Source organism: Heptranchias perlo, chromosome 18 (genome assembly GCF_035084215.1).
Source record: "Heptranchias perlo isolate sHepPer1 chromosome 18, sHepPer1.hap1, whole genome shotgun sequence".
NCBI classification, from domain to species: Eukaryota; Metazoa; Chordata; class Chondrichthyes; order Hexanchiformes; family Hexanchidae; genus Heptranchias; species Heptranchias perlo.
In genome coordinates this window covers 29,701,189-29,728,404 of record NC_090342.1, presented here as the reverse complement: position 1 = coordinate 29,728,404, position 27,216 = coordinate 29,701,189, and the positions used below count along the sequence as shown (strand labels likewise).

Here is a 27,216-nt window from a genome sequence, read left to right as displayed (position 1 = left end):
GAAGTCTTGACACAACTTGCAGTGCACCAAACAACAAAAATCAATATTCAAGCAAAGTAAGGCAAACCTTTAGTTCCAGCCACCAAAATGTAGTATCCACCTCAAGGATACCGCTTGGCAGCTCATACCACCATTGATATAGTGGAGACTAATTAGTGTTGAGTTTGGGGTAGAAGTTGGGGAAAATGGAGCAGGGGAGTTGGACATGCACACTTGACTTCATTTAAATGCATTAGGACACGCTCTCAGTCAGTGTTAAAGGGGAATGGTGCTATTTCTGGGGGACATTCTAGTGCAAGTCTTTACTGGCGTAGTTGAGATAGTAGCCATTGTATTTTACTGAGCTTTGTTCCCCAAAACTGCTCAAAAATGGTTGCTAAATCAAAGGAAAATCCAGCCCTAATATCTGCTTTTAAATGCATCAACAAAATATGATGGATGTTTTGGTTCCAAATTTCCTTGGAGGTTCTGTCGGACTCCCATCGTAACTCCGGCAGCAGTCTGGCAGAACTCACCAGGAAATGACAGAGAGCTGATTTTACCAGAACCCCACTCATTCTAGGATTTACCAATTGGCCGAGAGTCGAGTCTCTGCCTTCTCCTTTACAAGGCAAATAATGTCAGGGGGTCGCCCCAGATACAGAGCTTATTAGGGAACATGTGTATTACCGGAGGTCACATGCCAAGTGAGATAAGGTGCACCGGCCTTCCGCAGAGTGCAAGTGTTCCCCACTGGTGGGAGAGGGATTGGGATGGGTCCAGGTGAAGGGAGCAGCTTTAGCCCCGACGAAAAAGTATATTGCGCACTGCGCAAGGGAGCTGCCTAGGGGCCCAGGCAACCCCCCTCTCCAAATAATGGTCAGGGCACAGATATTCCACTGCATGGGGCAGTCAGATACTGGAGATGTACCTGTGGTGGCACAGGCACCACTGGCTCTAAGTAATGTAGGTGCCCTTCTGCTGACCCTTATATTGATGTGCCATGCACTTGAAAAGTTGATTGGACCGCATCCAGTTAGTACAGAAAAAAAGTCTCCTCAATTTAAATTTACACTTTAAAAAACTGTAAATGCTGGAAATCTGCTGACAACCTCTGAAAAGAGAATCAGGGAGAGACCCTTTGGACATTGGCCTGTCGTTTCTCTTTCAGATGCTGACAAACATGCTGTCTTTTTGCAGCATTTTCTGATTTCACTGCTTAACAGCAATAGTACCATTGCTGTAAAAAATGTTTTTGGTGCATTCTGATGATGTCATGTCCTCTTTTTTGCTATGTCATGACTACACACCACATCAGCCTCACACCATCACATAACCTCATGGCCGAGCATATTCCTCACTTTACCATTACCAACAAACCAGGGGATCAACCCTGGTTCAATGAGGAGTGTAAAAGAGCATGCCAGGAACAGCACCAGGCGTACCTAAAAATGAGGTGCCAAACTGGTGAAGCTACAACACAGGACTACATGCATGCTAAACAGAGGAAGCAACGTGCTATAGACAGAGCTAAGCGATTCCACAACCAATGGATCAGATCAAAGCTTTGCAGTCCTGCCACATCCAGTCGTGAATGGTGGTGGACAATTAAACAACTAACGGGAGGAGGAGGCTCTGTAAACATCCCCATCCTCAATGATGGCAGAGGATGGGGATGTTTACAGGATGTAAACATCTTCAGCCAGAAGTGCCGAGTAGATGATCCATCTCGGCCTCCACCCGACATCCCCACCATCACAGAAGCCAGTCTTCAGCCAATTCGATTCACTCCACATGATATCAAGAAATGGCTGAGTGCACTGGATACAGCAAAGACTAAGGGGCCCTGACAACATCCCGGCTGTAGTGCTGAAGACTTGTGCTCCAGAACTAGCCGCACCTCTAGCCAAACTGTTCCAGTACAGCTGCAACACTGGCATCTACCCGACAATGTGGAAAATTGCCCAAGTATGTCCTGTCCACAAAAAGCAGGACAAATCCAATCCGGCCAATTACCGTCCCATCAGTCTACTCTCAATCATCAGCAAAGTGATGGAGGGTGTCGTCGATAGTGCTATCAAGCGGCACTTACTCACCAATAACCTGCTCACCGATGCACAGTTTGGGTTCTGCCAGGACCACTCGGCTCCAGATCGCATTACAGCCTTGGTCCAAACAGGGACAAAAGAGCTGAATTCCAGAGGTGAGGTGAGAGTGACTGCCCTTGACATCAAGGCAGCATTTGACCGAGTGTGGCACCAAAGAGCCCTAATAAAATTGAAGTCAATGAGAATCAGGGGGAAAACTCTCCAGTGGCTGGAGTCATACCTAGCACAAAGGAAGATGGTAGTGGTTTTGGAGTCCAATCATCTCAGCCCCAGGACATTGCTGCAGGAGTTCCTCAGGGCAGTGTCCTAGGCCCAACCATCTTCAGCTGCTTCATCAATGACCTTCCCTCCATCATAAGGTCAGAAATGGGGATGTTGGCTGATGATTGCACAGTGTTCAGTTCTGTCCGCAACCCCTCAGATAATGAAGCAGTCCTTGCCCACATGCAGCAAGACCGAGACAACATCCAGGTTTGGGCTGATAAGGGGCAAGTAACATTCGCGCCAGACAAGTGCCAGGCAATGACCATCTCCAACAAGAGAGCATCTAATCACCTTCCCTTGAAATTCAACGGCATTACCATTGCCGAATCTCCCACCATCAACATCCTGGAGGTCACCATTGACCAGAAACTTAACTGGACCAGCCACATAAATACTGTGGCTACAGGGGCTGGTCAGAGGCTGGGTATTCTGCGGCAGGTGACTCAACTCCTGACTCCCCAAAGCCTTTCCACCATCTACAAGGCACAAGTCAGGAGTGTGATGGAATACTCTCCACTTGCCTGGATGAGTGCAGCTCCAACAACACTCAAGAAGCTCGACACCGTCCAGGACAAAGCAGCCCGCTTGATTGGCACCCCATCCACCACCCTAAACACTCATTCCCTTCACCACCAGCGCACCGTGGCTGCAGTGTGTGTACCATCCACAGGATGCACTGCAGCAACTCGCCAAGGCTTCTTCGACAGCACCTCCCAAACCCGCGAGCTCTACCACCTAGAAGGACAAGGGCAGCAGGCACGTGGAAACAACACCACCTGCATGTTCCCCTCCAAGTCACACACCATCCCGACTTGGAAATATATCGCCGTTCCTTCATCGTCGCTGGGTCAAAATCTTGACACTCCCTACCTAACAGCACTGTGGGAGAACCTTCACCACACGGACTGCAGTGATTCAAGAAGGCGGCTCACCACCACCTTCTCAAGGGCAATTAGGGATGGGTAATAAATGCTGGCCTTGCCAGCGCGCCCACATCCCAGGAACAAATAAAAAAAAAGGTTAGACTGCTTTAATTATTTAATTTTTAAAACTCATTTTGAGGTATTTAAAAACCATATTATGTAATATTTACACCTACAGTATACACAGGATGTATGCCAGGCCCACTTTGGATACAATTACATGGAGTTGCATTTAGTCTACAGCACAGAAACTGGCCATTCGGCCCAACTAGTCTATGTCAGCATTTATGCTCCGCACGAGCCTCTTCCCTCCCTACTTCATCGAACCCTATCATCATACACTTCTATTCCTTTCTCCCTCATGTGCTTATCTAGCTTCCCCTTAAATGCATCTATGCTATTTGCTTCAACTACTCCTTGTGGTAGCGCGTTCCACATTCTTACCACTCTGGGTAAAGAAGTTTCTCCTGAATTTCCTATTGGATTTATTAGTGACTATCTTATATTTATGACCTCTAGTTTTAGACTCCCCCACAAGTGAAAATATTTTCTCTACATCTCCCTATCAAACCCTTTCATTATCTTAAAGACCTCTATCAGGTCACCCCTCGGCTATCTCTTTTCTAGGGAAACGAGCCCAAGCCTGATCATCCTTTCCTGATAAATATATCCTCTAAGTTTTGGTATCATCCCTGTCATTCTTTTTTGCACCTTCTCCAGTTCCTCTATATCCTTTTTTATAATATGGAGACCGGAACTGTTCATAGTACTCCAAGTGTGGTCTAACCAAGGTTCTACACAAGTTTAAAATAACTTCTCTGCTTTTCAATTCTATCCCTCTAGAAATTGTTATTCAAAGGGTGAACCAACCCAATAGCAAAACAGATGAGTGACTGTGTGGCTTGAGTTATGTAGTTGAAGCAATTGTTTGGTAAATATCGATGTGGAGTTTCAACAGGGGTTCCCTGATCAGCCCTAAGATAGGCAGAAACCCCGGAGAAATGGCGTAAACAACAATTTATGCTGTTTCTCCAATCTTCCACTGAAGTTAAGGCGGGAGATCAAAAGAACCCCTGAAGAAATTCCATGTGATCATATTTTATCTGTATTTTCGTGTATCCTTTATACAAGTTGTTGGAAAAAATTATTAAAAAAACATTTAGAAGCATCGATCAGTCACGTAATTGGCTAACTTCTACTGGCTTTCAATCTGCCTTTAGTGCTGGATCTTTTATACAGCTGCTGTGCCCAGGGAATAGATTGTCAAACATGCAAAATTAAACACAAAACTATATACATTGTTTAAAAAATAATAGGATTGAGACAAAGGCAAAGTCAGTATTTAATAAATATATTTCCAGTTCAAGCTTTCATCTTACAGTTCATGTTGTGGCCTAAATCTCATCAACGCACAACATCCTTATCAATCTCTCCCTATCTATTAATATTCTCAATATGATCATCAAAAAATATTTGTAACCATTTCTCAAATTAAGATTATTTCAAGGATAAAAGAATTGGCAACGTGAGAAGTGAAATAAGTTTGGAGTGAAGTTGCTACCAGGATTCTGCAGTAGATTCCAAAATAGATAGGAACATAGGGATATAGGAACATAGCAATAGGAGTAGGCCACAGCCCCTCGAGCCTGTTCTCCCATTCAATAAGACCATGGCTGATTTGTATCCTAACTCCATTTACCCGCCTTGGCTCCAGATCCCTTAATACCCTTGGTTAGCAAAAATCTATCAATCTCAGATTTAAAATTACGAGTTCAGCTAGCATCTACTGCTTTTTATGGGAGAGTTTTCCACACTTCTATCACCCTCTGCGTGAAGAAGTGTTTCCTAACTTCTCTCCTGAATGGCATGGTTCTGATTTTAAGGTTATGTCCCATTGTCCTAGACTCCTCCACCAGTGGAAAAAGTTTCTCTCTACCCTATCAATTCCTTTCAAAATCCTAAAACCTCAATCAAATCACCTCTTAACCTTCTATATTCTAGGGAATACAAGCCTAGTTTATGTAATCGCTCCTTATAATTTAACCCTTGGAGCCCTGGTAACATTCTGGTGAATCTGCGCTGTACTCCTTCCAAGGCCAAAATATCCTTTCTAAGGTAGAGTGTCCAGAACTCTAAACGGTACTCCAGATGTGATCTAACCAGGGCTTTGTATAGCTGTAGCAAAATTTCCTCCCCTTTATATTCTAGCCCTTAAGATATAAAGGCTAACATTCCATCAGCCTTTTTTATTATTTTTTGTAGCTGACCACTACATTTTAGTGATCTGTGTACATAGACCCCTAAATCTCTTTGGACCTCCAATGTTCCTAGCTTGTCATCATTTAATCTATCCTTTCTTGGACCAAAATGAATGACCTCACATTTACCTGTGTTGAAATCCATCTGCCACAGTTTTCCCCACTCACTTAATCTATCAATATCCTTTTGTAATTTTATGCTCCCACCTTCACTTACTATGCCACCAATCTTTGTGTCATTGGTAAACTTGGATATATGGCTCTCTATTGTATTATCTAAGTCATTAATAAATATAATGAATAGTTCAGGCCCCAGCACAGACCCTTGTGTGACACCACTAGTCACTTCCTTCCAATTCGAGTATATACCCACTATCTCTACTCTCTGTCTTCTACCACCTAACCAATCTCCTAACCAGGTCAATAATTTGCCTTCAATTCCATGATGTTTAAGGTGCGCCAGTACAGAAGAACATGCTTTGTGTTTAGCATTAGATAATGTGCCAGATACAGCATTCAGGAGCTGGCGTAGCTCCCTGAGGAGTTAAAGATGTAAATGTCTTACTTTCTCATTGGGTCCTCCCTGGGTAGGATTGTCCTGGAGTCTCCAGGAATTAAAGATTAATCGCCTGGACACTGCTGAGAGCAACCCAGGAGAAAATCGTACAGGTATTATAAACAATTGTGCGTTTTTTCATTTGCTTTGAACACTTCATTTTATTAGTTATAAAAGTATTGGAGCTGGGGGGAAAAGCTGTTTGACTGGACAAGGCGGTTGGAGGCTGGAGGTCATGTGATGAAACCTCCACGAATACGTTCGCCCAGACTTGGCAATACTATTCCTGGGCCTTCTCTCATTTATCATAGTGGTACGGCATTGTTCCGGCATACCTGCTGGCGGTTGTGCCCATACTGGTGCAATGCACCTGCAGTAGATATGCAAATAGCACCATTCCTGTAATTTGAAATAGGGCGTTGGCCTCGCTGCTCAAAGCAGCCCTACTAGAATTTCGGGATCATTATTTTTAATGCTGATATATCAAAAGTTTAATGTCAGTATTCAAACAGGAAGTGTGCTGGTAATGATAATTTTAATGTTGTTCATTTTTTAGAAACACACACGAGACTTCATTTTAAAGGTACCATATTGACATGTGTATAGCTTCCCCGGTAGACAGGCTCTACTCCATACCTGAGCCCTCCCCTAGCACAAATGGTAACCAACTTGCTTAGAGGCTGCATTCTAAACTTAAGCTATATTTTTGATATTTAAAAATTGTGCTTTATATGCAAGTTAATATGATAAACTTAATGAGGCAGATAGCCTCATTAATGCTTGATTACCTGTTTGGAATAAAGAGTAAATTTCTAGTTCAAATCAAGTTATATTCAGACTTCAATCAGGAGAAACAAAATCAATATTTTTCTGTGACAAGACAGAACCTTCTAACATTTTCCACATCACAGGAGAGGAGTTTAGGGGGAAAAGTGTTTTTTCAATGTCAGTGTTCATTCTGTTGATCAGCAACAAGTCAGATTAAAATTCTAACAAGAGCTAAGACAACCAAGCTAAGTTATGTAATGTGATAAAACAGAGAAAAATAATTTACACACAGTGTTTGCTAGTGTATTAAGTTATATTAATTGCATGAGTTATCCAAAGATGTATTGTAGATAAGGATCTGAATTACCCTTGAGTTTTAAGAAAATACATCATGCACTTACCTTATCTTCCAGACGGATCAGTCTGGCTCCTGCAGTGTAGAAACCTTTGTCTAGTCCCTTTTCTATAGGAAAGGTTAAGATAGAAAACAGAAATACTAACTTAAAAAAAATCTTGTTACTATTCTTAATAACTAATTTTAAGAAATTTGTATTATTGGGAAGCATGATACACAACCTGCCATAAAACAATGGACTTGATTTTGTACCCACTGCTTCTGCACACAATGGGGTAGAAATTCGTATTGGACGGCAGCGAATAACGGGTGGGATCACATTGGCCGCCTATTATTTGCACCGCCTGATATCTAGTTCCACTGAAGCCAGTGGTCCTGTGAAAGTTGGGCGTAGCGTAAAACGGCCAGCTGATATATCATCCATTCTGTGCCACCGTCCAAGATAAATTTAACCAATGAATTCCCAATCTCAATCAGTCTTTGTGCAGAGGCCAGGCACTGCCCCAAACAGATGTGAGTAAATTTTAAGAAGAATCATCCTGGGCTGGTCACACAACTTTTCATAGTGATTCACAGCAGTATAGATAGGCCAGGAATTTCCTCGGCGCTTTGCCCGCCACCGTAATTTCACCGCAAACGTGGCGGGAACCCTGTTTACGCACGAAAATGGGGTTTCTACTGCACTTCCCGCAAAGTTACAACAGCGGAGCAGGAGCAGCTCCATGGAAGTTTCCAGCTGTAGAGTCCAGAAGCAAGTCCCTTGTCCATGCTTTTGGCCACAGAAAATGCATGGCTGGCAAACGTTAACAAAGAAAAGTGGTTAAACAATGTAAATTATAAAAGTAAATGACAGAAAAATACAGTTTGGTTTATATTAAAGTCTCATTTGATAATGGACGTTTACATTCATTACAGTCAAATAGTCATTGGTTGACACATAATACTCAATGAATGAGAAGTTAAAGGGACATCCTTTCCATATTGGTGAGGGTTTTTGGGACAGGCTTAGTTTTTGGAACACATGTGATCAACCAACTTCAAAAACTTTGCTACAAGGATGAGATACACTGTAGCATGAACTTTTAGAAGGAATTTTTTAATGTTGCCCTAAAAATTATGGCAGTAGATGCAATTAGAACATAATGCCATTATCACATTACCAATTGCATAACCGGACATACTTATGTTTACAGCAAGAGATTTTGCCAAGTGACAATGCTCCAAACCATTCCAGTAGTAAATAAGAATTTCAAAAGCAACACTAAGATGTAATCAGATTTATGTGTTTTATTTTAAGAATACTTTTAAATAAGAAATATTCTGAAAGTCTGAATGGTTCTTTACCAATGTTAGGAATGAAAGAAAATCATTCTTGAAAGCATGCTGTAGATTAAATATTGGGGCGGATTTTAACTGCCACCAGATGTAAGTGGGGCAGTAGCGGCTGAAAATGGCATTGGGTAATTTACTGCCCCATTTATGCTAGTGCTCCAGGCTGTGCCATCTTGCCAAGGGCCTTTAGATGGGCAGCCGGAGCTTCAGGTGGGTGGTCACTTTTAATATGCAAATTATTGGGATTGCCTGTACCCTTCCAGCCCTGGACTGTCGGCCGGTTCCATGCAGAAGCCAGCCGATTTCCTGCCTTCCCCAATTGGCAAGCTCCATTTGGCTCACATAGCTGTCTGGATCCATGCAAATGAGGCCTGGGCGTCAAAATGGCTTGGGCCTCACAGCAGTAATAACGGGCAGGAGGCAGCCACACTCCGCCAACTGCCCATGTTGTGCCAAATGTTAAAATCAGTTAAAACCTCATTGTAGACTCATGGCTAAGGTCATGAGAATATGGAGTCAGGGGACAGGTAGTAGGATGGATAGCAAGTTGGTTACAAAACAAAAAAGAGAGAGTAGGAGTTAAGGCCAGCTACTCAGACTGGCAAAAGGTGGAAAGTGGTGTTCCACAGGGCTCGGTGGTGGGACCGCTGTTGTTCACAATTTACATTAATGATTTGTATTCGGGAATCAGAAGTACTATTTCAAAATTTGCAGAAGCACCAAAAAGGGAGGGGGATGTAGTTAATACAAGGAAAAATGTGTCAAAATGCAAGAGGACATTAATAAACCTGCAGAAAGGGTGTGTAATTGGCAAATGAATTTCAATATAGATAAGCGTGAGGTAGTGCATTTTGGTAGGAAGAATAAGGAGGCCACATACTGCTTGGAGTCTAAATGGAATAGAGGAGCAAACAGATCTAGGGGTACAGATACACAAAGCACTAAAAGTAGTGACGCAGGTTAATAAGGCCATAAAAAAGGCAAATCAAGCACTAGGGTTAATTTCTAGATGGACAGAATTGAAAAGCAAAGAAGGAATGTTAAAGTTGTATAGAACCTTGGTTAGACCACACTTGGAGTATTGGGCACAGTTCTGGTTTCCATATTATAGAAAGGATATAGAGGCATTGGAGAGGGTACAAAAAAGATTCACAAGGATGATACCATAACTTAGAGGATATCCTTATCTGGAAAGTTGAACAGGCTGGGGCTCTTTTCTCTAGAAAAGAAAAGGCTGAGGGGTGCTCGGATAGAGGTCTTTAAGATAATGATAGGGTTTGATAGGGTAGACGTTGAGAAAATGTTTCCACTTGACGGAGAGTCCAAAACTAGAGGTCATAAATATAAGATAGTCGCTAATAAATCTAATAGGGAATTCAGGAGAAACTTCTTTACCCAAAGAGAGGTAAGAATGTGGAACGTGCTATCACAAGTAGTTGAGGCAAATGACATAGATGCATTTAAGGGGAAGTTAGATAAGCACATGAGGGAGAAAGGAATAGAAGGGAATAGAGTTAGATGAAGTAGGGAGGGAGGAGGCTTGTGTGGAGCATAAACCAGTTGGGCTGAATGGCCTATTCCTGTGCTGTAGTTTCAGTGTAACTCGATGTAGCTCTAATATGTTTATGAATATGTTTGTGTGGTACGAAAACTGGAAATTTTGGAAAGTCATAATGAACAGAGTGATTTCATTAAATTACAATTAATGTGAGTAATCAATGGGAAAGTAATGGGAAACAGAATGAATGAATGTGCAATTTTCTATATTACTGGATGTTAATATCAAAACCATAATTTACTGCAGTGGTTTATTTTTGAAGTATGCCACACTTATATGATTTTGTGTCATTAATAATAGCTGACAGTTCCTCACTTTGTTCTGACTATTGACAAGTTCACTTCAGGTTCTCTTGACCAACAGATCTTTAATCTGTGACTTATTTTTGCTCACAGCTCCATGTATCTTCAGTCAGCTGCATCACAGGACTCCCACAATGTAGCACAACACAACCAGCTCAGCTACAGTGAAATAAGTGTGCTTAAAGCAAATAATAGTTTCTCGACATTAACTTCAGGTTTCAACCTGAAACTAATATGTTCCAAGGCTCAATGTTTTATCATAAAATATACTACAGAATAATTTGGGACCTCATAAGGTGTGGCACTCTTCAGGGATAATTTTATGAATTTACGCTCCTGGTGCAGAATTTGAGCATGGAAGTTAGCAAGCCTGACAGGATTTTCTTCCATTAAAATTAATTTTCACTTAAGAATTCCTGATATGCTCTCCTAGTGTGAATTTGTAAAATTTACCCTTTCACATTTATGAGTTGCGTGTTCTATTATCCTTGTGCTTACTTAACAAACTGGTGAATTTCTGCCATCGTTGCTTGTGGATTGAGGAGGAGGTTGGGCAGGCCAGGTATGGGGAGGTGGGTCAGGTAAAGGGTGTGGTTTAGGGTAGGGAAGGGTCTTGGACTGAGGTTCAGAATGTGGGGGATAGCAGGGCTAGGTATTGGGTAGGCAAGGTTATATTTCCAAAGAAGAAAATTAAATAAAATGAAAGTTAAGTCCAGAATTGACCTCAGGCAAATCTGGGAGAGGATAACAAATGTGTCAGGGAGCGAAGTACAAGTGGAGGCAGATGGGGGTGTGGAGTGGGTATGGGTTCCTTAAATTGAGTCTGAGACTTGTGGAGGCACTGTCATCTCTATATTAGTGTGCTGAAAATGTAGCTGCAGGTTTGTGCAGGTAATTCTCTGACAATTTATTCCTAGGAGTTTATGATAATCCACTCATCTTAGAACTCAGGACATTTATAAAGCGATACTATTATCAAAAGTTCGCCTCTCTGTCTGAGCCTGTGTAGGGAGCATCAAGGTGGCTGTCACTCAGAAACTTGTTTTGTTGCAAAATGATTGGGCAGGTATTTAGTGGTGGAATGTGAATGGGAAGAATGATTTTGTGCAAAAGTAGAAAATAACCATAATAACTAACAGAAAAGCAAAAAAACGGAGGGGGATTTTCCACCCATTCACTTTAATGAAGAGAATATTGCTGCTCATTGCAGGTGGGACCTCAGAGACTCAACCAATGAGAAAAATTTTCCTCATGCTTTCACCCATAATAAGTTGGCTGGTGCGCTATTGGAAAATGTCTAACTTGAATGCATCTGCTTATATTTCCTGGTTCAGGTCACTAACATGTTGTGAGAAAGTACTGGGTAGGCCTACTGGCTGGCATTGGGTGCTTACCAAATAGGGGAGGGAATTAATGGGGGAAATTGCTGTTTTCAACCTCACTGCAGAAATTGTCTATGTTGTCGAAAACTTGTCTGTCAGTAGTCTGGGGAGAACATTGACATTCTGCTTCGACGAGGAGGCCATTGACATCTTGTCACAGCAAGTATAGCTCAGGAAAGTCCTCTTTTCCTGATGTTGGGGCAATGAGCTTGGCAGGAGCTGGCTGTAGAGTTGTAAGAAATTCAGTGACCTCATCAGGAGGGGCAAGGTTGCGGACTGCAATGTCATCTGGTATTAATGCACTGTATCAACTGTTGGTATATGAATTGTTCCTTCCTACTCATGCATTCCTTTATTTTGTTTCCACCTGCTCCTGGCTGCTCATTATGCACTGAGCAATTTCCAGCACTTTCCTTGCCGAGCAGCATGGTGACTATGGCTGAAGATTTTGTGTGTTCAATATTCTCTGTGTAAATATGTACATTAAAAATAATTTTTATATACCTTGTAAACAGTAACCTTTGAGTTCAAAAATATCTGTAATTATGCACATGTGGTATAAATATGAGACAAGACAGGGAGTTTTGATTTATCAAGTAAATAAGCTTGTGTGTCAGAGCATTCTTGGATGTGTGTCTCATCTGTTATCAGGCCTAACATTCCTCTTGGAGCTGTCTCCAAAATGCTCAGGTTCCCCTTAATGCCAAGCACTTCAATGGTGGAAGATTTATGCTGTTTGTGCCTTGTTTAACTTATGCCCCAAATTCTGGTTGGAGGGGAGGTCTGTAGATAAATCTTTCCCTCATGCCCTCTCTGTCTTGGGGGCATGTCTGGGGGAGTTCCTGGGCTAGCTCGACAATTCAACAATTACGCCCGTTAGGCCCAATGGAACTTCGCAGCTAAGAACTACCTTGAGGACCAATGTGAGCCTAGAAAAGATCCCAGGACTGCACCAGGGAAAGGTAATTGTCAGGGTGGCTACCTCTGCAGTCTCCTTACAGATATGAGATGCTCACCCTGATCTCGTCCCCACAATTTGGGACAAGTCTACGGTTTTATCCATGGACACACAGGAGTCCTGCTTCGCTCCAATGGAGACAGCACCCTGGAATTTTGGGGCTGATTTCTTCAAAGGCCTCCTTGCTTCCTTTCTGTTCTCCACCCTCCATAAACTCCAACTTGTCCAAAACATAGCCATGTTAAGTGTATCCATGTGATTTATATCAATTAGTTTTAATTGTATTCAGGTGGCGTGTATCAATTGAGAACTCTCTTCTATCCATTTATAAGAAAGCTGATCTAGGGTATGTTGGGAGGGTGTAATGTGGAGCTCTGTGAATAAAGGCTTGGAAGCAACTGAAGATCAGGTTTTTGTATTCTATCCTTCACCACCTGACTATCCAATTTATAACATGGTAGCAGAGGATGGTTGACTAAAGGTGGAGGATGGAAGCTATGATTTTTTTTTAACTTAAAACAAAACTTGAAAGCCTAGTGGCCATTGTGGAAAATGGCAGAAAGCAATTTTAAATCGTCTAGGTACGATTTTCCTCTGATATTCTTGGAGTTTGAACCGTATGACCAGTGGAAGAATGAGGTTGATATGTTGACAGGGGTTACCACTCTACCAAAGAGAAAACAAGGTGTGGCTTTGGCACTGTCACTTCCTGAATGAAGTAAATTTAGAAGTAAGGTATTTTCTGAGTTGGATGCAGATCTTTTGGATAATGATGAAGGTTTTACCTTTCTAATAGAATTTCTAGATTTAATCTATGAGAGATGACCTGTTAAGTGCCTATGAGGCCTGGTCAGCATTTGATAGATTTCGGAAAACGGACAGTCATTCAATGGAAGAGTATATCATGGACTTTAACAAATTGTACAAAAGGTTGACAAAGTTCCAATTGGGGATCCCTGGATCCGGTACTAGTGTTTAAATTACTACATTGTACTAAGATGTCTCATATGGACAGGCATCTGGTCCTGACTGGTGTCCAGTTCTCGGAAAAGGAGACTCTGTTGGATCAAATGTCTGCTGCCTTAAAAAAATTCCTGGGGAAACAATCATTCCCTTCAGCCTTCATGGAACAAATGGGGTCTTTTGCTGTGACTCAAAGAACGGAAGATTCAATGGTTACCAGGTTTCGAATTGTTCCAGATACTAAACGCAGGCTCCAGTTCAGGTTTCAAAATTTTTAAGAGACTGGATGTAGGCGTTGATATGACAGAAGGATTAAGGACAGCTAGATTGGTGATGAAAGCAGAAACTGCAAATCCAGTTATATCAACAGAAGACAAAATTGGGACAGTAATAACGGCAAATGAATCCCAGGAATGCCCAAGGACAAATCAGTAGATGCTTTAGGTGTGGCTATAAGTATCATTATGAGGCAAATTGCCCAAAGCGAAGATGCAGGGTCTTTGACATGACACATGAAAAATGGAGTTCTGAGGAAGAGGATAAAGATCATGAGGAAGAGGTTGAAGATAGTGATGAATACAAACAGATTATACTGGTCACAAGGAGTTTTGATCCTGTGATGAATGCATTAGTCACAGATTCCTTTAATTGTACGGTGTTATATAGTGCATATACTTCAACTGTATGCGGGGTAGATTGGTTAAAATGTTATCTTGATTCACTAAGTAGTGAGGATCGACACAAGATTAAAGAATATAAAAGTTCTACATGTTTTAGGTTTGGAGATGACAAAACCTTGAGGTCACTCAAGAGAGTGGTAATTCCATGTAAGATAGCTGGAGAACGCCATTTTATAAGTACGGATGTAGTCTCCAGTGAGATACCTATGCTTTTGGGTAAACCTTCCATGAAAAAGGCAAAAAATGAAACTTGACATGGAACAGGATTAGGCAATTGTTTTGGGGAAATTGGTTGATTTGCAGTTTACCCAGCCAGGGCATTATTATATCCCCTTAATAAAACCAAATGTTTCTCATCAGCATGTTAGGCAAGTATTAATGGCATCAGTGATAAAGATAAGAGAGAAAAAAAAATTGTCTTAATGTTACATAGACAATTTGTCCATCCTACTTGTCAATGTTTAAAGATCCTGCTAAAAGATGCAGGTGTAGTTGATGAGGACTATACAAGGCTCATAGAAGAGATTAGTGAGAACTGTGAAATCTGTAAGAAGTATAGACGGACACTCCCACATCCTATTGCAAGTGTTCCATTAGCACGAGACTTTAACGAGGTAGTTGCCATGGGTCTAAAGGTACAGGGCAAAGACAGAAATGTTTCCATCTTACATTTTATTGACCTGGCTATGAGATTTAGTATTTCTACACTAATATATAGTAAGGAGAAGAAGGTTATTCTAGATAACGTTATGGAAAATGGATAGGGACTGGATTTGGGACACCAGCAAAGTTTTTGACGAATAACGGAGGTGAATTCACTAACGTGGAGTTCAGAGATATGTGTGAGAATATGAATAGAATTGTCATGAAAAGAGCAGCTGAGAGCCCTTTTAGCAATGGCCTTTGTGAAAGGAATCATGCTGTGATTGTTAACATGGTGCATAAAATTTTGGCTGATTGAACAGAGTGTAAATTGTCAACTGCCCTAGCATGGACAGTTCACGCAAAGAATTCTCTTCAGATGGTTGGAGGATATAGTCCTTTCCAGCTAGTCTATGGGCGCAATCCCAAATTACCTTCTGTTCTTTGTGATAATTCTCCTGCTTTAGAAGGTACTACAATTAGTGCCATTTTTTCTGAGCATTTAAATGCTATGCATGCAGGGAGACAGGCTTTTACCAAGGCTGAGGTATCAGAGAAAGTTCATAGAGCACTGAGGCATCGTATCAGACCATCTGAGACAGTGTTCAATTCAGGAGATTTGGTATACAATAAAAGCGAGGGTCATGGGGAATGGAAAGGCCTGGTAAGGTAATAGGTTATGATGGTAAGGCAGTACTTGTCCAACATGGCAATCAAACGAAGGTTCATTCCTCATGATTAATTGGAATTAATTATAAAATCTCGGACTCTGAGCAGTTGATAGAAGTAAACAAGGCACCTTGTGCCTCAGATGTTCATGATTCTTTTGATGAGGTTCCGGAGGTACAGATTGAGGTAGATCAAGGGCTGGACAGTGGTAATGTCAGTGATCAAGAAACACATGCCAGAGCTTTCACATCCACAGAACAATTGCCCAAATTGGGAACATGGATGACATATGTTCTAGAAGGGACTAATGAATGGAGGGATGCAACAATTTTGGGACGTACAGGCAAAGCTACTGGAAAGTTTAAATATTGGTTGAATGTTCAGGATGATGGCCATGCAGTGAGGTCCATGGACTGGCAGAATGAGGTAAAGGAGTGAAGAGTATGAAAGCAGAGTACAAATAGTGATAGGGAGTTCAGAATTGAATCTCACATCAGAAAATGATCGCGGACTAGAGATGAAAGAGGGAGACCTCACAGTAGAAGTAGAAGATGTAGCTTGACTAGGTCAGACAATGAAACAAAGACCACAGAACAGTCACGTAACAGAAGCAGAAGTCCTCATGATCGTGAAGTTTTGGTGGCTGCCAATAAAATTGAGGATAAACAAGTAAGAAAGGCAAAACAAAAGGAGTTAGATAGTTGGAAAGAACTTGGAGTTTATTCAGAGGTAACAGGTAAGGGTCCAACCATCTTTGTCGTATAGATGGTTTTGTACTGAAAAAGTCCTTGCAGATGGGACTTATAGGGCTAAAGCAAGGTTGATAGCTAGGGGTTTTGAAGAGAAACTGGGTGATACAAATGTTTGAGTGGATTCTCCCACTCTTAATCTTAAAAATCTTTTTGGCTCTTTTGGCACCGTATTCATGAGAGTGTTACTCCCGTCCCAATGAATCGTACTAGGTCATCACAAAAAGGCAATGTTATATCTAAAGAAGAGACAGAGCAATTACGAAGCTTGATTGGTCAGTTGAACTGGTTGCGCACTCAGATTAGACCAGATGCTAGTTTTGATGTGTTGGAGTTAAGTACTTCAACAAAACACCCCATAGTAGAGAATGTTTTAAGGGCAAATAAAACATTATGAAACTTAAATATAGATAAATGTGTACTTAAGTTCCCATCCTTAGGTGACCCAAAGAAAATGAAGTTAGTTATCTTTAGCGATGCTTCACATGCTCATCTTCCTGATGTGTATTCTAGTGCAGCTGGTTTCATAGTGTTTCTTATGGGTGAGAATAGGAAATGTTGTCCTTTAGCTTGGGAAGCTAAGAAAATAAAAAGGGTTGTTAAAAATCCTCTGGCTGCTGAAACACTGGCTCTTATAAACACAGTGGATATGGGATTCTATTTGGCAAATATTTTGAGTGACATCCTGTACAATGGGAGTACTGAAGATAGTATACCCATCGAATGTTATGTAGACAGTCGTTCATTGTAGGATAATCTACGAAAAATGTGAGTGAGAAAAGATTACGGATTGACCTTGCTGGCTTGAAACAAATGCTGGAGAGAAAGGAAATCTCTAAAATTAAATGGGTGGATTCAAGACATCAACTGTCGGATTGTTTTACCAAAAGAAGTTCATGTAGTTGGAAGTTATTAGGGGCCCTGGAGAAGGGTCGCCTCACAATGTAATGTTTTGAATAGCATAAGTTCTATAGTTGGAACTTTTTGTTTGTATTGTATACATAAAGTTTATTTTTTTTATTTAAAGAGAGAGAAGGGAATCTGTTAAGTATATCCATGTGATTTATATCAATTAGTGTTAATTGTATTCAGGTAGTGCGTATCAATTGGGAACTCTCTTGTATCCATTTATAAGAGAGCTGATCTAGGGTGTGTTGGGGAGTGTAATGTGGAGCTTTGTGAATAAAGGCTTGGAACCAACTGAAGATTAGGCTCTAGTATTCTATCCTTCACCACCTGGCTATCCAATTTATAACAAGTCATTTGTATCCTGTCCCACGCCCATCACTCCTGTCCTCTCTAACCTACACAGGCACCCTGTCCCCCAACACGTTGAACTTAAAATTTTTGTCCTTGTTTCCAAATCCCTCCATGGCCTTGCTCGACTTTATCTCTGCAGCCTCCTCTAACCTTTTATCCTTCCCTGGACCCTTCGGTTCTCTGACTTTTTGTAGATCCCACTCTCCCTTTGACCCACCATTGGTGGCAGAGCCTTCAACTACTTTGGAGCCCGAACCCCTCTATCTCCACTTCTCTCTCTATCTGTAACAACTTTCTATAAATCCATCTTTTTTAACCAAGCTTTGGGTCACCTCTTCTAACTCTCCCAGCATGGATTAGCTTTCTTTCATTTATCCAATGTTCTATCTCTCTCCTTTGCAAAGCATCTTGGGATGTTTTTCAGTTAAAGTCACTATATAAATGCAAGTTGTTGTTTTACCCTGTGCAGCATGCATCGCAAAACCGTACACATGTTTATAAAGAACAGGTTTAAAATTTTGCTACACGTTGTGCACAAAGGAAACCTTCTCCCTATTACATTTTCTCAATGAGCAGTGAATTTCCTTTGTTGATTTCAATGTTGTATCTCGTGAGCATGACATGCTGTGCACTTCTCTGAATATTGAAAGTTCAAGGTTAAGATTTTTGTTTCCTTTGCAGAATTCCTGGAATAAATATAAAATGTTATTTTTAAAATTCTAGTGGAAAATATTACAACTATTTTATCTTTACCTGAAAGAAAAAGTGCAGGCTTTCCCAGAGAATGATCCAACCTAAAATATAGACAAAAGTTGCTTTATTATTTTTGTAAATCTCTGCAGCTGAAAAGTAGCAGAGTAAAAGTATCACATTATTTTGTTAGCCAATTTCCATTTATCTAAACCACCAAAGAGTATTTACCTTTAGTAGATCTACCATGGCATTGCTCACAGGTAGTCTCTGACCTGGAGTTTGACTTCCGAAAGTTTATCATGAGTAATGTTACAGCAAATTTATCATGTGTAATGTTACAGCAATACAGCAAATTTAATGAAGCAACAAATTGCCGCCTGACTCAAGGTAAAAATCTTACACACCAGGCGGATACTGCATGATCTACACTTCACAGATATAATGTAACATTTTACAAAATTTGATTAAAATGCAATTAACTTTGTTTGTGTTTCCCTCTCCAAATCTTTTTATCAGCAATTATTGACATTACATTTTTTTGCACTTTCTGCAATTGTGACTTTGCTGGTTTTGCAGAATTTGCTTTAGGATTCAAGTACTTTGTTTATCCCTCCTGAAAACCTTCCTTCTTTTTCATAATTATTTCTATAATTATTCAAAATATTTCCCCCCTTTTATCCCCACTGTAGATTTGTAGCTCTTGCTGAAGCTGTCATTAGTGTAGCATTCCCCAGGGAGATATTTCCCACTGTGAAGTCTCCATGGGATGCATCTAAACAGAAGTGCATCCACTCTGGTCTGGACCTGGCTGATGAACGCTGGCCGCATTAAAGTGCCTCAAAAAGATAATTTCCCTCTCAATAATATAGAATACCCCATCCCAAACAATAGTTTGCTCAGAATTTTTATTTAATGACTTAAACTGTATAAAAGACTGGAAACATTTTCTTTATGTTTGTTGTGTTTTTTCTTTCTACAGTGTGCAGCCAACAGTTGTGATTTGTAAATTTTCTGTTGTCACAGAATACTGCATGTATTATAGTTTCATGAGTAGGATTAAAACTGCAGCTCTCATAAAGCATCTCTCTCACACACATACACAGAGTTTGTCCACAGAACCTAGAAACTGAGGCTTGAAACTTGAAATTGCCAACTCAAGCCGTGGTCTTCAGACAGAAGGCAGGTCTGTTTGGGTGAAACTTCTTGCTGGCATTTCTAACACTAAACAACCAATTTTATGAGTATGTTTAGTAATTTTTTTCAGAACTGTATAGTTCTATTTGTGTTTGTCATGATATAAATCTTAGTGCTAGCTGTATACTTTGGCCTGAGTGAAGAACGAAAATGGTGGCTACAAAATATTGTGAAAAAATATGTGTGATTTGATTAGTCAGTTTTCTGATGCTTATTTGTATTTCTTTTGCATTTATCAACTGAATAAAATAGTTTTTTGATTTTTTTTTTCACATTTAGCTGATCAGATATTTGATTGGTAACTTAACAGATAAGGCTTTATTTCAGCCGATCACTAATTTTTGGTCTATAGACATGGGGTAAATTTTAACCTCACGAATGGGTGGGTTGGGGACGGGCTGGAAGTATTAAAAATTGTAAAAAAAGTAAGACCAACCCACCCACTTCCGGTTTCAATGGAGGCGGGTTGGGGGGCCAGCGATCAACCCGCTCTCAGGAGGCGGGGTCGGTCAGTAAAATCTTTTAAGGAGGCTGCGGGCCTCCATTTTAATAGTTTTTTTATTTTTAACTCTTGGGGGCTGGGATTCCCGGACCTTCTGATTCACGCCACGTAAGAGGAGGCAAGAAGGCCTGGATCAACAGGTAAGTGCCTTTATTACATTGCTTGTGGGCTAGGATGAGCAGGAGTGTTTCTTCCAGGCTCAAAAAGCCTGCCTGCCGTGATCCCACACACACAAGCAGCCAACCCACCCCATATCCGATCTCCGAACCCCCCACGATCTCCGACCCCCCCAGACTCCCCCTGATGACCCCGATGACTCCCTCCAATGACCCCCCTGATGACTGACCGCCCCCCAATGACTCCCTCCAATGACCCCCCTGATGACCGACCCCCGCCCCCCCCCCCAATCTAAGACTTACCTGTTGGCATCCACTCCCTGGCTGCTCTCCCATCTGACTGACAGACATCCTGTCAATCTGGCCGGCTGTCGGGTGGGAAACCTACAGAAAAAAATTGAAAGACGTCCTCACGTCAAAATCGTAAGGACGTCCGGGAAAACCATACTTCTGGGTTTCCCGTCAGGAATTCCACCCCCCCACCTCTTCCCGGCTCCCCGTTAAAATGTACCCCCATGATGCTTTGAGGTGTGATGCCCTGAATTGTGACACATTTGAATGTTGATGCCTCTGAGAGAACATGTTCAGGTTTGATACCTTTAAATATATGATGCAATGGACATATGCCAGGTGCAAAACTTCTAATTACATAAATTAAACTTGTGTCCCAGCTTGGTTTGAGCACAAGCTTTTGGTTTTTCAAATGCCAATGATCCAAACCGATTTCCAGTTTGGATAAATGGAAAAATACAATACAGCTAAATATCACATATTTTTAAAGGAAAATGTTGATATATTTGCACTTTACATTATTTGAAGTTAATTTTAGGATAGCAATATGCTACAAACGAATCAGACTACATTTACAAAACTTTACCTTCTTTGTAGTTCCTTGATCCGGACCGTCATATTCAAGTGTCCTTGAGAATATTGTTCGATAATATCTCGCACATCATAAGGTTTTCGAGCTTGCTGTGGAATACATCCAAAAAATACCAGGGAATTTAACAATTATAAAACCAATGCTCTGTCATTTAGGTTGTAGCAAATAAATAGATATTTAAATATCTGAGTCTATAAATTCCTCAGTTTTTTGAGGGTGGAAAAGATAGAAAGTACTTGTATTTATGTAGTGCCTTTCACAACGTCCCAAAGTGCTTTACAGCCAATTAATTACTTTTGAAGTGTAGTCACTGTTGTAATGTAGGAAAACGCGGCAGCCAATTTGTGCACAGTAAGGTCGCACAAGCACTAATACATATATGGCCAATTAAACTGTTTTAGTGGTGTTGGTTGAAGAAGAAATATTGGCCAGGATATCAGTAGAGCTCCCCTGCTCGTCTTTGAATAGTGCCATGAGAGGGCAGATGGGACCTGGGTTTGACATCTTATCCAAAAGATTGCACCTATCCCTCAGTACTGAACTGTCAGCCAAGATTATGTGTTCAAATCCTGGAGCAGGGCTTGAACACACAACCTTCTGACCCTGAGGCAAGAGTGCTACCATTGTGCCAAGGCTGACATTAGGTTTGGGGAAAAAAAAGGCAGGTAATTGGGGCAGATCCCGTTTCCGCTGGGGTTCCACCCCTTTATAGCTCAGAAAGAAAATTGCAAATATCTGCTTCGTCTATCTGCACACTGCCACCCACCCCCCAGCCCCTCTCCGTCCTGGCATCACTTTTGGGGGCATGACTAGTGGGATAACGGACTTCTCCAGAAATCCCACCACTTACACTTCCTGTATTGCCAGCAGTAAGTATGCCTGTATGAATCAGGCATACTTGTACAGGGCCATATATGGACCCCACAATGCTGTATTCAAATAGCAATTAATCCACAAGTTAGCGATTACCACCAGTATACGGGGCCCACCAGTTAGGGAGCAGCAGTAAATGAAATTGGAACCTCTTAAATCTTCAGCCAGAGTGGCTTGTGCACCCCCCTCCAGACCCCCCTCCCCTTCCCCCCTCCGAGAGAGTAGCAAGGTGCAACTCCACAATAACACTTGCTGCACTGGCCACTGGCGGGCGCCCCAGTAGCACTGTGAAGGGAATGGGAGTGTGCCCCTGATATTCATATGACTTTTTTCCGGTCACTTGGGATGTAGTCACAGTAAGGCTATATAGGCGGATGCCAGGTGGAATTTCTAGCCTCTAAACGGAGAGTGATCTCAAGAGTCTAAAGGTAATGGGCTTGTAGGTGGTGCTGTACACATAGCTTTTCATGATGAATTGAGTAACAATGGGGCTACACCTAACATTAGATCAAAGTGCCAAAATGAACACACAGGAACCCAAAGTATCAGCCTTTCAGGTGAAAAAGCACGGTAGTGGTAATCCATCAAGTGTCTTAGTAAGCAAGAGGAATCAGTCACTCAGCAAACATATAAGCTCTTCCTTCCCAAGTAAGATTTTGCTCCCCCCCTCCAACCACCACATAGCTGAGCTAGATTTCAGCCCCAATTCTGTGTGAAGCAAGAAGCAGAGATGCAATGGAAGAATACAAAACGTAAAAAATTGTAGAACCACCCCCCCCACCAACCAGCACTGAGCAGACTTAATGGCCGCCCCAATGAGCAAAATCATAAACCTTTCTCCTCCCCCCCACCACCCCACTGAGCAAGGTTAATGTCCTGCAAACCCCATCTCCAATGAGAAATATTTTGTTGAGAAAGATTTTGTCCCCCACCTCCCAATGGAACAAGAAATGGAATACAGCCAGAAAAATGCAGAAGTCAAAAAATAATGGAACCTCCACAAAAAGATGCATCACCCTCCCAACTCCTAGTGAGCAAGATTTTGGCCCCAATCTTCCCATGCTCTGCTGGGCAAAATTTAGGCCCTCAACACCCCCCAATCCCCCCTTCTGAGCAAGATTTTTGCCCCCACTGAACAATTGTTTGCTTCCCCCCATGAGCAAGATTTTGGCCTTCTCCCCCCATGAGCGAGATTTTGGCCTTCTCCCCCGATGAACGAGATTTTGACTGCTTCCTCCCTCCCACTGAGCAAGTTGCTGCCCCTTTCCCCCCCAAATAAGATTTTGGCTCCCCTCCACTCAATGAACAAGGGTTCGATAGCCTAATGGTTATAATATTGGACGAGCAACCCAGAGGTGATTAGTGAAAATTCCAGCATGGTAAGTTCAGGAATTGAATTCAACAAATTTGTGAGCTAACACAAGAAAATGACCTTGAAAGCTGCCAGGTTATTGTAAAAACTCAACTGGTTCTCTAATGATCTCAAGGGAAGGGAACCTGCCACCTCTACCCAATCTGGCCTTCATGTAACTCCAGTCCCACATTATGTGGTTAACTCTTAATGCTCTGATGGCAACTAGAGATGGGCAATAATTACTGGCTTGCTACTGTTGTCCACGTGCCAAGAACAGATAAAAATAAGATTTTAACCCCACCCAACTTGCCCCTTACCCCGACTATGTATAGCATATATTAGGAACCGCATACCCCACAAAATGAAGAAGTAATAGAAATGGAGCACCCTCTTGGAAGACATTGATCCCAAGTAGCTGTCGAGTATCAAGAAATCCTAAAGTATCAGTGGCAAAGTAAAATGGAAAATGAAACATGATAAGCAAGTACCCCCTTTCCCTCAGACCAAGTAACCCCCCCACCCCTGCTGAGTGGTAACTAATGAATTAAATTCATTTTCACCACCTCCATCAGCTCAAATTCCCATTCTTTCACAGCTGGCTGTCTCTCCTCTTGAATTCTCAACTCAGTATTTTCCAACCCACACCCGAGTTATAAAAGGGTATTGAGACCATTGGTATCTCTGATCAGTAATGCTCTACAACCCTTCACCTCCTCCTCCTCAGTACTTGGATTTCTTTTTCCTTAGGCCTACCAAAACAATTGACTAGTTTTTGACTTCATCTAACTGAATATTACTTCTGACCTGAAATTTTCTCCTGGCAACAAAATACTGCATTCGTCGAATAACTTTTACGGCAGCTCTGTGTGCTTCTGTTAATCTGTAAAACAGTGGGGGAAAAGAATAACATTTGATGTTTCTCAGTGACTTAGTGGGTAAATGCATTGGATAGTATGGGACCAAGCCATGTAGACTGGGAGATCCCATAGTCTGTACTGGGCTAGTTTATCAAAGCCAGCATAGTTATAATTAGCCATAATGCACTTGGGCTAGAGAAAGAAAGAAGGTCATATGTAAAAAAAATTACAAAGGTGCCCCTTCCCTTATCACTACCACCAAATATTTTTCCACACTCGAGTTGTTACTATAGGGCTTGTCTATAAATTCCCCTTTTTGGTTTCTACTAAGTGGAAAGTTGGAGCTGATTTATCACCCACCAAGTTTTCCACTCCTTTTTTTGGGTGGGATTTTTTTTCTACAGAATGTCACAAACCATTATTTTTCAATGACCTATCCAATCAAATGTAGACAAGATGCAACTTTTTGATCTGAATGTAGCTTTTCTTCAGGTGTAGAATCAAAGTTTAATTAAACCAAGTTTGAAATCCATAAGGGGCAATTTTAATCCTACCCATCCAGTGGAAACAGGCTGGGTATTTTACCCGCCGATGTCCTGCCTTGATCCCGCCATCTTTCAGTTTAACTTGCTCTTCTTAGCAGGCGACAAAGGCGTCCACCTGAAGCCAGTGTGGTCCTTTTTTAAATATGCAAATCCATGTCCGATGACATTCTCGTCAGTTAAGATAAGGTTTTTAATTTCCTTGTGTGGCCTCCTGTCACCCGAAGTTCTGCTCCCACCAGTCGGCCTGCTACCTTTCTTCTACTTATTTCGGGTGGGCAAATGAGGCCGGGGAGTTAAAATCGCCTGGGCCTGACGATTGTGACCTTGGGTGCGTTTCGTGCTTGCCCTGCCACCCGGCCTCAGTTACAATTCCACGTATAGAGTCTTCGATGCACAAAGAATAGGTGTTATTGAAATTTAGTGTTAGATTTATATGATGCATTTTACAACATTTCTTCACTAAGAATAATTTTTGGGTAAACCAATAACCATTTCATACATTGATGTCAATCTTGTCAAAATAATATTGTTATGAATGTGGCTGTGATAAATAATTTACATCTGTCTTAACAGTACAATCCGATCCACTTTATATATCATGCTAAATAAGACAAGAACCACTGCATAAAACATCACATGATTCTAGACATTGACAATTGTTCGATTATACTGTTGCTGATCTGGCATTTTCATACATAATATATAAAAAGAAACCCTTCATAGTAAAGTAAAAATGTACAGGACTAGGAAGTAATGGGCGTGACCCTTTTATTCGAAAGAACACATAAAATATTTGTGGTAAGTAAAAAGAACTTCTTAAAAATTGAATGAAGTTGTATTCCCACATAATTATTAATCTCAATATCAAAAAAACCTGCACGATGTAACAATTTAAAGTGAAAAAGCACCATTATATAATTGTGAAATATGTAACTTTATGTTTAATCGTATAGCTTGAATATTTGGGATAGCTAATAACATTTGGGATGAGAAATTGTTTTGCATGCAGAAATCCCCTACTTACTTCACTGGTTAAGTAGCTGAACAATATGGACCAAAGGGTTCGCCATCTGTGCTGAGTTAACTTATCCCCAGCGGGAGTTAAAATCTCTTGGGCCTCACGCTCTAGGGGGCTGGGCGGGTCGTCATTCACTCCGGCTCCCGCATGCTCACTACCCATTCTGAGTAAAAATCGGCCCTAATGTATTCCAAGCATTTGCTTTTAATATACCCAGAAAGGTGAACTGCAATTTATCAAATTGTTTCACCAGAATATTAGATGCAATGTATGAAAATTTTGATTTCCATTGTGTATCTAGTTTTAACACCATTTTTATAATTGGGGAGTAGGAAAAAGAAAGAATTTACACCGGTCAAGTGGCTTACATGTTGGTGGCTGAGGCAATAAATTTGAATAACTTTGATGAACGGTGATTGAATGACTTAATCTTCTGTTGTTAGAATTTTCAACGTGGTTTTATCAGAAAATTGATTGTCCAAAAGGGTCTAAAATCCACCATAAGTGGTATTCCACCTGACACCTGGGAAATAATATCCCGGGTTTTGTTTTCAAGCTTAAAAGAAACCACTGAAGGCTTAAGTAGTAACAGGTGTTGACTGCTAGAGGGAAAAGTGGATTAGACTGGATTAGTGGATGCATACATTTTTGTTATAGACGACAGAGTTTTGAAGTGTTTATTGACTTCTGAAGATGGATCATAGTAGCACAGGCAAACGATGTTTAAAATCATTAACTTCATATCAATGCTGTCTAACACATGTTTCTTATTATCCTATTAGCTTTTTTTTAACAACTCTTTCTCTTTTATTCTCCTCCTCTTTCACCTTCTCCCCTCCTGACGATATTGATTTCTGCTGGTGTATGTGTGGGCATGTACAGTGAGTCTTACAAGGTGTTAGAAATCCAGGGCTGCCATAGATACCTTCTCAATTTTAGTGGAAATAGTCACTCTCATAAATAGTCTGTGCTTCTTACTTTTATTGGCGTTAACTCACACTGCTTTATATCTACTTGTACAATAGCATAACCCGGGGTATAACAATAGTATCTTCTAGTGATCTGAACTACAGAGTCCTGTCTCTCGCATGTGTGATTCTTCAAACTCTATGTAGACGGTCTAAGCAAACAATAGGTGAGGCAAGACTAGATACAAACTGATTTCAAAGTAAGGTGAATGTACAGAACAGCAGTTATGATCAGATTCACTTAATTCAATCATTATCTTTACCTACTAATACAGAATAAAGAACATGCCGTGCTTCCATATATTATCTTACTTGACTTAAACAAGATTGCTTCTAACTTCCCTTTAGTGTTTCTAACTTCTTTTGTCACAGCTTTCTCTTTAAAGACATGACTGATTCCTGGAGGGTGATTTTCAAGTAGTGCCCAAAATGGGCGCAAAGCCGGTGGAGCAGTTGCTCTGCCTGCCAGTGTCGGTGTGAGCCCTGAGCCATTCTGAGGCCCAGCAT

At 41.2% G+C, this 27,216-nt stretch overlaps 1 protein-coding gene across 1 annotated transcript in view; it reads right to left on the bottom strand.

The window, feature by feature from the left end:
- Positions 1-27,216, bottom strand: part of kcnq1.2 (potassium voltage-gated channel, KQT-like subfamily, member 1.2) — a 715,294-nt gene that overhangs the window by 208,625 nt on the left and 479,453 nt on the right. Inside the window, exons 15-18 of the mRNA XM_067999137.1 lie at positions 24,126-24,201; positions 21,089-21,183; positions 18,460-18,500; positions 7,258-7,319 (exon numbers count right to left, since the gene is read on the bottom strand). Coding sequence (XP_067855238.1) covers positions 7,258-7,319; positions 18,460-18,500; positions 21,089-21,183; positions 24,126-24,201 — 274 coding nt within the window. The remainder of the gene's footprint in view (positions 1-7,257; positions 7,320-18,459; positions 18,501-21,088; positions 21,184-24,125; positions 24,202-27,216) is intronic.